Source organism: Pristiophorus japonicus, chromosome 12, assembly GCF_044704955.1.
Source record: "Pristiophorus japonicus isolate sPriJap1 chromosome 12, sPriJap1.hap1, whole genome shotgun sequence".
Classification (NCBI taxonomy): Eukaryota; Metazoa; Chordata; class Chondrichthyes; family Pristiophoridae; genus Pristiophorus; species Pristiophorus japonicus.
The window spans coordinates 100,922,092-100,937,667 of NC_091988.1; the positions used below are offsets into that span (position 1 = coordinate 100,922,092).

General features: G+C 49.5%; 1 protein-coding gene across 2 annotated transcripts in view; it reads right to left on the reverse strand.

Moving 5' to 3' along the window:
• Positions 1–1,272: 1,272 nt before the first annotated feature.
• Positions 1,273–15,576, reverse strand: part of LOC139277395 (poly(rC)-binding protein 3-like) — a 32,212-nt gene continuing 17,908 nt past the window's right edge. The window contains exons 11-12 of one of the 2 annotated variants that reach the window (XM_070895806.1): positions 8,051–8,220; positions 1,273–3,126 (exon numbers count right to left, since the gene is read on the reverse strand). In XM_070895806.1, coding sequence (XP_070751907.1) covers position 3,126; positions 8,051–8,220 — 171 coding nt within the window. In that variant the 3' untranslated portion in view covers positions 1,273–3,125. Of the gene's footprint in view, positions 4,478–8,050; positions 8,221–15,576 lie in introns of both variants that reach the window. The other variant, XM_070895805.1, reaches the window with a different exon arrangement.

Here is a 15,576-nt window from a genome sequence, read left to right on the forward strand (position 1 = left end):
TGTCAGGATAGGATTCCCTCTGTGATCAAATAGCTGCACTCACCCTCGAGGCTCTCACATGGAACGTGACGAGTTGAGCCAGATACCACTGGGCAGCCACTACTGGTGGAACTGCAGCTCAGGGCAAGTCAGTGGGCAGGTGGGGGGGATGCAGTGTTGGTTGCCAGCCATTTTACCTGTTGCACATGCAGACCAATTCCCTTTGGCCCAGCTCAGTTGGTTAAAGGTAGTTCTGAGTGGCTTGATAATATACTATGAATGTAATGCCCTGAAATCCAAAAGTGGGGAGAGAGGACTTATCCAGGTTTTCAGTGATTTTTCTGGGGGATTCTGCCCATCTACTGAACAGGAGATTGTGGGAATAACCCCATACAGAACTGCAGGACTCCTGAGGCTGCCTTTGCCCAAGAAGTCTTGGGACTGCCTGGCACAGAGCACAAATGGGAGTAGAGCCAGTGCCAGAAGTTCCACCTTTAAATATATTTAAAGTTTGGCCAAAAAACAGCTAAAGGTCTTTGCAGACCATTTGAGGCCTGAATGGACGGGGCCCAAAATAAAGGCACTTATCAGCCTCACTCCCTTTCACACCAGCTTCCCAGTTGAGTCTATGCTCCATCCAGCTTCTGTGGAAAATTTACTTCAAGCAGCAATGAGGTTTTTTTTCCTCATTTCCTGGCAGTCTGGATCTTGCATCTGATGTTTATTTGGGCAAGAGACTGACTTCCACACTGTCTGAAAACATTTAATTATTACAGGGCAGGTCGGATTGACTTCAACTGACACAGCTCAACCTTTCCAACACCAGCGGTGTTGGGCGTAATGTAACCTGGTTATACCCTCCCTCCCTCCCTCCTCCACCCCCTGCCCCCTTTTATGAAGATGCTGGGGCAGAGCTTTACCTGGCCATTGACTACATCCGGGTGTTGGCAGGATATTCGACTGTGGGAGGAATCACAGCAAAGCTTGATCCTATCTGCACGTGCGCGCTTTCCAGCAGGAATCACTGGATCAGCAATCAAAAGTGGGAGGCCCCCTCCTACTAGCCTTCGGACACTGAGCCAAGGCCATTTATGGAAATCTGCAGACTGCAATTTGAGTGTTGGCCTTCTCGCTTGATCTGAGCCACTCATGCAGTTCCCCCCCACCCCCGAGCTTATTATACATTGCTCAGGATTCAGCAACACTCCACGAACTGGGTGGATCTTTTTCCCCATTTTACCGAAAAGGAACCTCAAAGATTAGACCGGAAAAAAGGGCCACACAGAACTCCTGTAATGTGCCAAAAAACTTTTATTAATATTTTATAAAAGGAATTTGTGTCGCATAAAAAACTTTAACGAAACATAACAGGAAATATAAAAGAAACAACTGCAAAGGAAAATGGAAAGTGAATTTGAACATCACCAACACAAGAGGATGAGGACAGAGGCGGGAAAAGGGAACAAAGAACTGGGGCTGTAATATTAGACATGGCCATCAGCCCAGAACCCTGTGCGTTGACAGAGACTCTGCCTGTACCTTTACACAAAGCTTTCTTCAGTTGAGGGGCCCAGTGAGCTGGCTGCTCTCCCAGCCTCATCATGTGCAAGCTACGAAACACTATCGCAGTGACATGAATGATGCATTTGAGATGCGAATGTCCTCACATAGATCACAGTGCCTCACCTTTAAACAGAAGTCGCAGGCTTTGCCCAATGGTTTCCACCAGGCCTGCAGCCCCTAGCCCACCCCCCCCCCCCAAATCAGGACGCTTTTCTTTCGATGTTTATGCTATAGCTCGAATTCTGAGAACACTACTTCTAAAGGCATCGAAGTTCCCTGGGACCTGCATTTTACTTTTGGGTTCAGAAGAATTTTCTGCCAGTCAAGGTGAGGGACATCAGTCAAACAGCAAACACTCCCAGGACAGGTACAGCACGGGGTTAGATACAGAGTAAAGCTCCCTCTACACTGTCCCATCAAACACTCCCAGGGCAGGTACAGCGCGGGGTTAGATACAGAGTAAAGCTCCCTCTACACTGTCCCATCAAACACTCCCAGGGCAGGTACAGCACGGGTTAGATAGAGTAAAGCTCCCTCTACACTATCCCATCAAACACTTCCAGGGCAGGTACAGCATAGGTTAGATACAGAGTAAAGCTCCCTCTGCACTATCCCATCAAACACTTCCAGGGCAGGTATGGCACAGGTTAGATAGAGTAAAACTCCCTCTTCACTGCCCCATAATAACCCTCCACCCCAACATCAGAAGCGTGTCCCTTAAAAATGAGACATGTTATCCATCTCCCGCACCAGCCACCTTGTAAGCCTGCGAAAACGATTTGCCAATTTGTACTAAGTCAGTTTAATGGTGTACTTGCTCCCAATGCCCAAATCAGTTTTCACTTCGGGTCCCTCACAAAGAGCAGACTCTCACCCCATTGGTCTGGGATCCAGTTCTAAAACCCAAGAAAAACACACACATTTTCCCCACATGGTGAACCTGGTGTTCACTAAACGGCCTGATGACAAAAAGCTTTGTGTAAGGGGGTGGAATGTCCAGTGCAGGAGCTCAGTGTTGAGTCGAGATGGTGTGTGTGTGTGTGTGTGTGTGTGTGTGCACGCGAGCGAGAGAGAGAGAGAGAGAGAGAGATGTGCTGCATTCCAGTTACAGCTGTAGCTCGTGAGGAAAAAAAAATGCCTGTTCCTTTCTTCAGGCCCGTCCTGCTGTGCTCCGTCCGGGATTGGGAAAACGGGAGCCACAACGGAACCTCTGGAAAAAGGGATTCTCTTTTTAAACAAATGGGAAAAGGTTTCCAGTTCCAACGAGAGCAAACAACTCTTTTTAAAAAAAAAAAATCAGCCTCCATGACACAGCTGCAGCAGTCAAATCAGTCGTTCAAAATTTCAGTAGATTTGAATTTTTTTTTTTAAAAACAAAAATACACATTTAATTTTTGCATAGTCTGTTAACAGTGTTTGATTTTCAGCCTGGGCCTTAGAGCCAGATATTAATTGTAAGGGGGCTGGCAGGGGACAAACACTCAAAATCTAAATGTTTAGTGACTTCTTGAGATTGGACCAGACTTGTTCATTGCAGGTACCCTTACCATGCTACATGGTGTGGTCATTTGATGCTTGTGAATTCTTATTGGAGAGAAAACAAAATCAAACATTAAACAGGTTTTTTTTTTCCATTGTAATTATTCAATATTGAAATATTCCCTGAAGTTATCAGGTTTATAACTAAAATCCTTAAACAGTTGATTAATCCGGAGAAGTACAGCACATAGGAAGTAGTTAGATTAACGGAATGTGCCAAGCCCCCTGGTGCCCAGTGACTTCCAACATGGCTTCCCTGATTCCCAGAATGCACAGCGAGCCGGCATCAGCGAAAACAAACCCGCCCCTCACTTCCAAATTGTCTTTATTAAAAAAAAAAATCAACGTTCAATTTGCACTTCTCGTCCTTTCTATCTCAAAAGGCAGTGACTCAAGCTGGGAGAGAGTACCACAGGAGCAGACTGCCGTGCAGAACCTGGCCCTGTGCCCAATATTCATCCGCGGAGCCGGGACAGTGAGCATCAGCAGGCGGTGTGAAGGAGGAGGGGGGGGAGGGGGTGTAGGCCAAGTGTGGCTTTGATAACCCCTCCCTCCCCACTCCGTCAGTCGATTAGCCTGCTAATGCTCACTGGCCTCTCTCCAACAAGGGGCCACTGATGTCAATCGGGCGTGGGAACCCAGGCTAATTTACCCCCCCCCCCCCCCCCCCCATGCCTTAGCCCAGGGACACCGAGACCAATTGCTGCCCCGACTGGGGATCGAACTAGAGGCCTTCTCGGCCCGTGTGGCTCAGTTAGACAACGGGCAACGCACTCACCCAGTGAGCCACTAGGGGGAAGCCACCGTCTCAATCGTTGTTAACCAATGGGGAAAATGTTTAATTGTCAAATGGCACCAAGCTCTTAAGAATGTTGATTTTCTTTTTTTGAATGCTGAGGGAATCAGGTAAAGGGTATTCAGCCACTCTAAGGGGAGGGGGTCAATCTGCAGGTACAGACTTGTATGAAAACAGACCTCCTAAACAACAAAATTCACAAATCTGAATGAAACTCCCAATGACTCCTTCCCATCACTCGTTACCTCACTAGTTCTACACAGGGTCTGGGCAGCTGCACCATCCTTTCAATACGGTGAGAACTTCTGTCGCTCAGACTTCTTAACCCCATTGGATGAGGAGATTTTGGCCGTGTAAGCTGATAGGCTCCCAGAAGGCCCCGAATTGGCCGCAGACAGTGCCAGGAAGGGAACGCTTTTCATGCCAAGGAGGCTGGAGATGGGAATGGCATAGGGGGCATTCAGCAGAGAGGATGGGATGGCGGAGCTCATCGATGCCAGTGGGGAAGAGGCAGGGTTGGCAGGCTGAGAGAAGGTCATGTTGAGGTCAACTGGGGTCGTGATGGAAGCATTCTGGGAGGTGGTTTTAGCCATCTCTAAACTGTAAAGAAAGAGAGGTGGAGAGAGGTCAGGGTTATATTAGGTGAGAGGAATTGAAGATTGAGTTAAGGAGGAGTAATGAAGGATGATATTAAAACAAATGCAAGGATACATTATGCCGCAGGTCCAATACTTCCGTATTGAATTAAAAACACACACACACACGGCACCAAATACATGCAAGGAGACCCTCCCAGCTTGACGACCTTCAACCACCTAAAATCCCCATGCTACGCAACGTACACAGAATGGAGCCAGACTCAGTCAGGTTCAGACCACTGGATCGGTGCAGGCACTGGGTCACCGGACTGGTAGGCACTGACTCACCGCCTCCGACCACTGGACAGGTGCAGGCACTGGGTCACCGCCTCCGACCACCGGACAGGTAGGCACTGGGTCACCGCCTCCGACCACCGGACAGGTAGGCACTGGGTCACTGCCTCCGATCACCGGGTCACTGCCTCCGACCACCGGACAGGTGCAGGCACTGGTCACTGCCTCCGACCACCAGACAGGTAGGCACTGGGTCACTGCCTCCGACCACCGGGCAGGTGCAGGCACTGGGTCACCGCCTCCGACCACCGGACAGGCAGGCACTGGGTCACTGCCTCCGACCACCGTCAGGCAGGCACTGGGTCACTGCCTCCGACCACTGGACGGGTACAGGCACTGGGTCACCGCCTCCGACCACCGGACAGGTGCAGGCACTGGGTCACCGTTTCCAACCACTGGGTCGCTGCCTCCGACCACTGGACAGGTGCAGGCACTGGGTCACCGCCTCCGACCACCGGATAGGTAGGCACTGGGTCACCGCCTCCGACCACCGGACAGGTAGGCACTGGGTCACTGCCTCCGATCACCGGGTCACTGCCTCCGACCACCGGACAGGTGCAGGCACTGGTCACTGCCTCCGACCACCAGACAGGTAGGCACTGGGTCACTGCCTCCGACCACCGGACGGGTACAGGCAGTGGGTCACCGCCTCCGACCACCGGACAGGTGCAGGCACTGGGTCACTGCCTCCGACCACCGGACAGGTACAGGCACTGGGTCACCGCCTCCGACCACCGGACGGGTACAGGCACTGGGTCACCGCCTCCGACCACCGGACAGGTGCAGGCACTGGGTCACCGTTTCCAACCACTGGGTCGCTGCCTCCGACCACTGGACAGGTAGGCACTGGGTCACAGCCTCCGACCACTGGACGGGTACAGACACTGGTCACAGCCTCCGACCACTGGACGGGTGCAGGCACTGGGTCGCTGCCTCTGACCACTGGACGGGTACAGGCACTGGGTCATCGCCTCCGGCCACTGGGTGGGTAGGCGCTGGCTTATCGCCTCCGACCACCGGACGGGTGCAGGCACTGGGTCACTGCCTCCGACCACCGGACGGGTAGGCACTGGGTCACTGCCTCCGACCACCGGACGGGTAGGCACTGGGTCACTGCCTCCGACCACCGGACGGGTAGGCACTGGGTCACTGCCTCCGACCACCGGACGGGTAGGCACTGGGTCACTGCCTCCGACCACCGGACGGGTAGGCACTGGGTCACTGCCTCCGACCACCGGACGGGTAGGCACTGGGTCACTGCCTCCGACCACCGGACGGGTAGGCACTGGGTCACTGCCTCCGACCACCGGACGGGTAGGCACTGGGTCACTGCCTCCGACCACCGGACGGGTAGGCACTGGGTCACTGCCTCCGACCACCGGACGGGTAGGCACTGGGTCACTGCCTCCGACCACCGGACGGGTAGGCACTGGGTCAAAGCTCCGCTGAGGAAGCTGCGCGCTGGAGAAACCGGTCCCATTGAGCAGATCCCATTGCTTGCCCAGAGCACGGACTGTGCAGTTGTGTTTAGAAAGCTGTTGAACTTATGAAAAGGCCATCTCAGAGACCACCCACACACTGGTGGGAAGTACTGGTTTGGAGGCTAAGTCAAGACCAAAGATCCTGGTCTCTCTCTCTCCCCATCGATCTCAGCGATTCGGGAGTCCTTTATCCCTCCTTTGGTTACTGCTCCTCTGAATACTTCCCACGTCCTTGAAATAAAGACTGATCTACTCTGGACTCATTCCTTCCCATCGCAACTGTGGAACTCCTCACTCCCCTCGGGCTCTGCAATCTCCAGGTCCTTTGAAGACTAGATTTCTTGATTTAAATTGGTCTTTGGTCCAACCGTTCTGGGCACCCTGTGCTATGGGCCTTGGCCACTTTACCTGCAGTCCTCAACGGTAAACACCAAGTGACAGGCATCATGCTGAGGCTGATCTGGTGGTGGAGTGGCCAGGTAGCCAGTACCCACACTGCGCCAGAGGCCTCCAGCAGCGAGGTTTGCACCTACAGCTGCTCTTACATTGAGCTCAAGGCCTTGACTGTGCCTCAGGTGGCCCCTGCCCCGACGTCCCATGTCTCCGAGCATGTGGCTGAAGAGTGGCAGGGCATGTTGCCCGACTACCATCTTGGCCAAGAGGTGGTGCATGGTCTGGGGGGATTGGGTGGGTGGTGGGGGGGGGGGGGGGGGGAAAGAGTTGGGGGGGGGGGGGGGGGGGGGAAGGAAGAGCAAACACAAACAGGAGAGGATAACCAAGAAGTTGTAGCAATGATGACCGTTCTCTCAGATGTCCAAACAATGCTCTACTTATGAAGTTTGGTGACCAAGAATACGGTGAACACAGTGGGGGCAAAGAACAGTGTGACCCTGAATGTAGAGCACCCGTAAACTTGCCACGAACACCCACAGCTTCACCGACACTTCAGTTAGTTAAGTGGACCTGAGCCACACTGATCAGGAAAGTCTCGGGTTCAGTCCCTGGTCTCAGAAGGCAATGGGCTGCAATAATGGAGGTGGGAAAGGGAGGAAATTTAACCAAGGTTCCCACTCCTATTCACTCCTCAGTAACTGCCCCCCTCCCTCCCGCCAACAGCTGCATAATGCATACGCGAACACTCAAGTCAAGACAGGGAAGGCTGAGCCACAGTGCACCCCATGGTCATAGTTCTTTTTGCACTTGCTGTCTAGGTTTGCCTATGAAGATTGGCAACGTGGGTGGGTCAAGAGAGGGCAGGCAGTGCCTGTGGAACTGTAGCCCAACAAAAGAAGGGATGGGGAGAAAAGCAAGCAGCCCTGATAACTGCGAGAAGACAGTGAGCAGAGACCCATGCTTCCAATGGAGAGAGAGAGAGAGAGAGAAGGAACATTGGAGAGTGACCCAACTCCAGCTCACTCTCCCAGTGCCTCCTGGTGGTCAAGAATAGCATGGAATTGACACCACCCTGGGAACTGGGTATCTGAGGGTGCAGGTCCTGCTTGATCAGATATTACAAGAGGGTAGGACACATGTTGAAAGAAATTAAATGCCCTCAACGGCCCCTCTCTGCCAAACCCCGAAATGTTGACATGTTGGGTGCTTATCCAAGTTGGCTTGGTTTGACCCACTGTACCCCTCAGTCCTCAAACACACCTGTACCCACCGTAACCCAGCACCACCCCTGCCAGCAGAGGACCATTACCTCTAGCTGCAGTGGTGCTCAGCCTCAGTACCATGCTGGGAGAGACAGGTTTCCTTACCATGCGTTTATGAGGTACTGGGCCAGGTTGATGTTCAGGGGACCCCCCGTGATTGTGACCAGTCGCTCGGTCGATCCATCCACCTGATTGTCGATCTTGATTTGAGCACACGACATCTGCCGGATTTCATTAATTTTGCTGCCCTGCCTCCCGATGATGCAGCCTATTAACTGGCGGGGAAAGAAAAACAAAGACGGGTTAGTGAACAACGGAGCAGTCCAGGACTGGCCCACTGGGCACTTACTGGCTCTCTTCCTGAAGCACAAGTAGTTTCTGTGCCCATCGAGGTGCTGGAGAATGGGACACTTTCCAGTTCAGACACCCAGTGTCAGCATCAACACACACTTACATTTACACAACACTTCTCACATACACACGGAGCCATCAGGTGTAGCATGGGGTAGGTACAGAGTAAAGCTCCCTCTATACTGTCCCATCAAACACTCCCAGGGAAGGTTGAGCACCGGGTAGGTACAGAGTAAAGCTCCCTCTACACTGTCCCATCAAAAACTCCCAGGGCAGAGACAGCACGAGTTAGATACAGAGTAAAGCTCCCTTTACACTGTCCCATCAAACACTCCCAGGGAAGGTACAGCACAGGGTTAGATGCAGAGTAAAGCTCCCTCTACACTGCCAGGGCAGGTACAGGACGGGGTAGATAGAGTAAAATGCCACTATACTGGCTCATTATAAATCTTAGACCCAACCTTGAGTGTCCCATATTGTACCTTGACATTTTCCTATTCCTGTTGACAATTGGTGCCCAGTTGAAGGTGGAATTGTGCTGCAGGCAGCCCCCCCCCCCCACCCACCCCCAAACTGGGACTGCCCTAGATACATTTCACACAGGAGCTTAGAGCAAAGAAAGTTTGAAAATTGACTGAGCCTGGTCTCCGTGAAACTCTGACCAGCTCTCACCTCGGAGTTTGACAGTAGCACATACATTTTCTCTGCCACTTTGCACTTTCGCAAGCGAGGCTCTGCTTTGGCATCAAATTGCGATCCTCAGGATAAAGCACAGAATCTCACCTGTGAACGTGGAGACTTGGGATGTTTGCAGATACAAACAAGACGGGATAGACTGTGTCCTTTCAACAGGCCACCATAGGCATGTATTCTATAGGTCACCAAGTGGGAATAATAGAGCAGCAGCTTTACAGGAAAATGAGAGAAGTGAAAGAACTATAGAGTAGTGATAATGGGAGACTTCAACTATCCTAATATAGACTGGGACATCAATAGTGTGAAGGGCAGAGGGGGAAACATTTCTCAAGTGTGTTCAGGAGAACTTTCTTGATCAGTACGTTTCCGGCCCAACGAGGAAGGAGGCATTGCTGGATCTGGTTCTGGGGAATGAGGTGGGTCCAGTAGAGTAAGGGTCAGTAGGGGATCAGTGATCATAGTATTATAAGGTTTAGATTAGCTATGGAAAAATACAGGGAGCAATCTAGAGTAAAAATACTTAATTGCAGAAAGGCCAATTTCAGTGGGTTGAGAACCGATCTGGCCCAGATAGCAATTAAAACCAGAGCTCCCTGGATGACAAGAGATAGAGAGTAAGAGATAGAAGAAGCAGAAAGTGTGTGTACGACAGATTGAGAATACAAGTGAGAACCAGGCTGAATATAGAAAGTTCAGAGGGGAAGTGAAAAAGGAATTAAGAGGGACAAAGGAAGGAGTATGAAAATAGATTGGCAGGGAGTTCAAAAGTTTTCTATAGGTATATAAATAATCAACGGGTAGTAAGGAGGGGTGGGGCTGATTGGGGACCAAAAAGGAGACCTACGCATGGAGGCAGAGGGCATGGCCAAGGTAAGTACTAAATTAATATCCGTCTTCAGTGAAAGAGGGAGAGAGAGGAGATACTGGATGGGATAAAAATTGATAGAGGTACTAGAAAGGCTGGCTGTACTTAAAGTGGATAAGTCGCCAGGACCTGATGAGATGCATCCTAGGATGCTGAAGGAAGTTAAGGAGGAAATCGCGGAAGTACTGGCCATAATCTTCCGATCCTCATTAGATACGGGAGTGGTGCCAAAGGACAAACCCAGCAACTACAGGCCAGTCAGTTCAAACTCTGTAGTGGGGAAGCTTTTAGAAATGACAGAGACAAAGTTAAGAGTCACTTGGATAAGTGTGGATTAATTGAGGAAAGCCAGCACGGATTTATTAAAGGAGTGGAGTTTTTTTTTTGAGGAGGTAGAGAGAGTTGATAAGAGCAATGGGGTTGACGTGGTGTACATGGACTTCCAAAAGGCGTTTGATAAAGTGCCACATAATAGGCTTGCCAGCAAGTTGAACCTGCCATCCTGAAAATGACCCATTTATTCCTGTTATGTTGTTTACCCAATCCTCTATCTATACTAATATAATCCCCCAGCTCCATGATGAATTACCTTGTGCAACAGTCTCTTGTTTGGTATCTTATCGAATGCCTTTTGAAAACCCAAATATACTGGTTCACCCTCATCTACCCTGCTAGATACATCCTGAAAAAAAACTTTGATTTGTCAAACACGATTTCCTCTTCATAAAACAGCGCTGACTCTACCTAATCGTATCATTTTCTAAGTGCCCTGTTACCACATCCCTAAAATAGATTCTGGCATTTTCCCTACTACTGATATCAGGCTAACAAGCCTATCGTTCCCAGTTTCCTCTCCCTCCTTCCTTCCTTCAGTAGCGGGGTTAGGTTTGCTACCTACTAATCCACTCAGAACGTTATAGAATCTAGGAAAATCTGGATCATCAAAACCAATGTATCCACTATCTCTGCATTCAGCTCTTCAAGCCCTAGGATATAGCCCATCAGGTCCAGGGGATTTCTCAGCTTTTAGTCCCATTAATATCTTCAGCAAATGCTCTTAATTAATTACTTCAAGTTCTCACTCTTAGATTCTTGGTCCCCCACTATTTCCGGTTGTGGCGTCAAATCCCACTTGAGACTGAAAAAAGACTTGATCGAAAAATCTAGGGTGGCACTTCAGTGCAGTATTGACGGAGTGCTGCACCGTCAGAGGTGCCGTCTTTGGGATGAGATATTAAACCGAGGCCCCGTCTGCTCGCAGGTGGATGTAAACGATGTCATGGCATTATTTCAAGAACGAACAAGAGTTCTCCCCAGTGTCCTGGCCAATATTTATCCCTCAACCAACATCAATAAAACAGGTTATCTGGTCATCATCACATTGATGTTTGTGGGACTTTGCTGCTGGCATATTGGCTACCACATTTCCCACATTACAACAGTGACACTTCAAAAGTATTAATTTACTGCAAAGCACTTTGGGACGTCCCGAGGTCGTGAAAGGCGCTATAGAAATGCAAGCCAGTCTTTCATATTAGGTGAAAAAGTCCCCAATGTGATTTCAAAGCTGCAGATTTCTAGAACGCAGCCTATGGGATGACGAAACCAGACTTCTTCACACAGCAAGCAGCACTCCGACCTCCAGCACAGTTGCAGCGTCTCTCCAGCCCTGCCCTTCATTCTTGTTCTGAATTTCAAAAGGCGTATGGCGTGTGTTGTCTGGACGGCATTCCTTTCTGCCTTTGTCACTCGACACTGGCAGGATCTGAAGAGAGCATTGTGTGGCACTGCTGACTAACTATTTATAGGCACGGCCCTCGCAGGGACGGTGACCCTGGTCTCATTCACCGCATGCCGGGAATTGCTGCTCGACTCCTGCCCGGAGTGTCCTTCAGCGGGACGGCAGCAACAGCCGTACAAACACGGCACAGACCCCATCACTCCAAACAGTGCACACTCCAGACATAACGAGGCACTGTCACTCTGGACAGACAGTCCCTCCATTTAAGTTTATCTAAGGGTTAAGTCATGGCAGGACAGCTCGGACACGTGTTATGCTCCTCCTGTACTATGTGGGAAGTCAGGGACGCCCAAGTGTGCGGGAAGTGCATCCGCCTGCAGCTCCTGACGGACCGCACTGCAGCACTGAAACTGCAGGTGGATGAGTTCTGGAGCATGCACGATGCTGAGAATGACGTGAATAGCACGTTTAGTGAGTTGGTCTTACCGCAGGTAAAGGGTACACAGCCAGATAGTAAATGGGTGACCAAAAGGAAGAGCAGTGCAAAGATAGTGTAGGGGTCCCCTGCGGTCACCCCCGTGCAAAACAGATACACCACTTTGGGTACTATTGAGGGGGATGACTCATCAGGGGAGAGCAGCAGCAGCTGCCAAGTTCATGGCTGCTGCTGCTCAGGAGGGCAGGAAAAAGAGTAGGAGAGCTAGTGATAGGGGATTCAATTGTAAGGGGAGAGATAGACGTTTCTGCAGCTGCAACAGAGACTCCAGGATGGAATGTTGCCTCCCTGGTGCAAGGGTCAAGGATGTCTCTGAGCAGATGCAGGGCATTCTGAAAAGCGACAGTGAACAGCCAGTTGTCATAGTGCATATAGGTACCAACGATATAGGTAAAAAAAACAGGATTAGGTCCTACGAGACGAATTTAGGGAGCTAGGAGCTAAATTAAAAAGTAGGACCTCAAAAGTAGTAATCTCAGGATTGCTACCAGTGCCACATACTAGTCATAGTAGGAATCGCAGGATAGTTCAGATGAATACATGGCTTGAGGAGTGGTGAGGAAGGGAGGGATTCAAATTCCTGGGATGTTGAAACCGGTTCTGAGGGAGGTGGGACCAGTTCAAACCGGACAGTCTGCACCTGGGCAAGACTGGAACCAATGTCCTGGGGGGAGTATTTGCTAGTGCTGTTGGGGAGGAGTTAAACTAATATGGCAGGGGGATAGGAACCTATGCAGGGAGACAGAGGGAAGTAGAAGCAAAAGATAGAAAGAAGAAAAGTAAAAGTGGAGGGCAGAGAAACCTAAGGCAAAAAGCAAAAAGGGCCACATTACAGCAAAATTCTACAAGGGGCAAAGTGTGTTAGAAAGACAAGCCTGATGGCTCTGTGCCTCAATGCGAGGAGTATTCGGAATAAGGTGGACGAATTAACAGTTAATGGGCATGATGTAATTGGCATCACGGAGACATGGCTTCAGGGCGACCAAGACTGGGAACTCAACATCCAGGGGTATTCAACATTTAGGAAGGATAGACTGAAAGGAAAAGGAGGCGGGGTGGCATTGCTGGTTAGAGAGGAAATTAATGCAATAGTAAGGAAGGACATTAGCTTGGATGATGTGGAATCGGTATGGGTGGAGCTATGGAATATCAAGGGGCAGAAAACACTAGTGGGAGTTGTGTACAGACCACCAAACAGTAGTAGTGAGGTTGGGGACAGCATCAAACATGAAATTAGGGACACGTGCAATAAAGGTACAGCAGTTATCATGGGTGACTTTAGTCTCAATATTGATTGGGCTAACCAAACTGGTAGCAATGCGGTGGAGGAGGATTTCCTGGAGTATACAAGGGATGGTTTGAGACCAATATGTCGAAGAACCAACTCGGGAGCTGGCCATCCAAGACTGGGCTCTGTGTAATGAGAAATCTAATTAGCAATCTTGTTGTGCGAGGCCCCTTGGGGAAGAGTGACCATAACATGGTAGAATTCATTATTAAGATGGAGAGTGACAGTTAATTCAGAAACTAGGGTTCTGAACTTAAGGAAAGGTAACTTTGATGGTTTGAGGCGTGAATTGGCTAGAATAGACTGGCAAATGATACTTAATGGGTTGACGGTGGATAGGCAATGGCAAACATTTAAAGATCACATGGATGAACTTCAGCAATTGTACATCCCTGTCTGGAATAAAAATAAAACGGGGAAGGTGGCTCAACCGTGGCTAACAAGGGAAATTAAGGAGTGTTAAATCCAAGGAAGAGGCATACAAATTGGCCAGAAAAAGCAACAAACCTGAGGACTGGGAGAAATTTAGAATTCAGCAGAGGAGGACAAAGGGTTTCATTAAGAGGGGGAAAATAGAGTACGAGAAGAAGCTTGCCAGGAACATAAAAACTGACTGCAAAAGCTTCTATAGATGTGAAGAGAAAAAGATTAGTGAAAACAAACGTAGGTCCCTTGCAGTCGGATTCAGGTGAATTTATAATGGGGAACAAAGAAATGGCAGACCAATTGAACAAATACTTTTGTTCTGTCTGCGCAAAGGAAGACACAAATAACCTTCCGGAAGTACTAGGGGACCGAGGGTCTGGTGAGAAGGAGGAACTGAAGGACATTCTTATTAGGCGGGAAATTGTGTTAGGGAAATTGATGGGATTGAAGACTGATAAATCCCCAGAGCCTGATAGTGTGCATCCCAGAGTATTTAAGGAAGTGGCCCTAGAAATAGTGGATGCAGTGGTGATCATTTTCCAACAGCCTATCAACGCTGGATCAGTTCCTATGGACTGGAGGGTAGCTAATGTAACACCACTTTTTAAAAAAGGGAGGGAGAGAAAGCGGGTAATTATAGACTGTTTAGCCTAACATCAGTAGTGGGGAAAATGTTGGAATCAATTATTAAAGATGAAATAGCAGTGCATTTGGAAAGCAGTGACAGGATCGGTCCAAGTCAGCATGATTTTATGAAAGGGAAATCATGCTTGGCAATTATTCTGGAATTTTTTGAGGATGTAACTAGTAGAGTGGACGAGAGAGAACCAGTGGATGTGGTGTATTTGGAGTTTCAAAAGGCTTTTGACAAGGTCCCACACAAGATATTGGTGTGCAAAATCAAAGCACATGGTATTGGGGGTAATTTACTCATGTGGAGAGAGAACTGGTTGGCAGACAGGAAGCAGAGAGTCGGGATAAACGGGTCCTTTTCAGAATGGCAGGCAGGGCTCGGTGCTGGGACCCCAGCTCTTTACAATATACATCAATGATTTGGATGAAGGAATTGAGTGTAATATCTCCAAGTTGCAGATGACACTAAACTGGGTGGCGGTGTGAGCTGTGAGGGGGACGCTAGGAGACTGCAGGGTGACTTGGATAGGTTAGGTGAGTGGGCAAATGCATGGCAGATGCAGTATAATGTGGATAAGTGTGAGGTTATCCACTTTGGGAGCAAAAACACAGACAGATTATCTGAATGGTGGTAGATTAGGAAAAAAGGGGAGGTGCAATGAGACCTGGGAGTCATGGTTCATCAGTCATTGAAAGTTGGCATACAGGTGCAGCAGGCGGTGAAGACGGCAAATGGTATGTTGGCATAGCTAGAGGATGAGAGTACAGGAGCAGGGAGGTCTGACTGCAGTTATACAGGGCCTTGGTGAGGCCTCACCTGGAATATTGTGTTAAGTTTTGGTCTCCTAATCTGAGGAAGGACGTTCTTGCTATTGAGGGAGTTCACCAGAATGATTTCCGGGATGGTAGGACTGACATATATGAGTAAAGACTGGATCAACTGGGCCTTTATACATTGAGAGTTTAGAGGACGAGAGGGAATCTCATAGAAACATAAGATTGACAGGACGGGACAGGTTAGATGCGGGTAGAATGTTACCGATGTTGGGGAAGTCCAGAACCAGGGGACAGTCTTAGGATAAGGGGTAGACCATTTAGGACTGAGATGAGAAACCTGTTCACTCAGCGAGTTGTT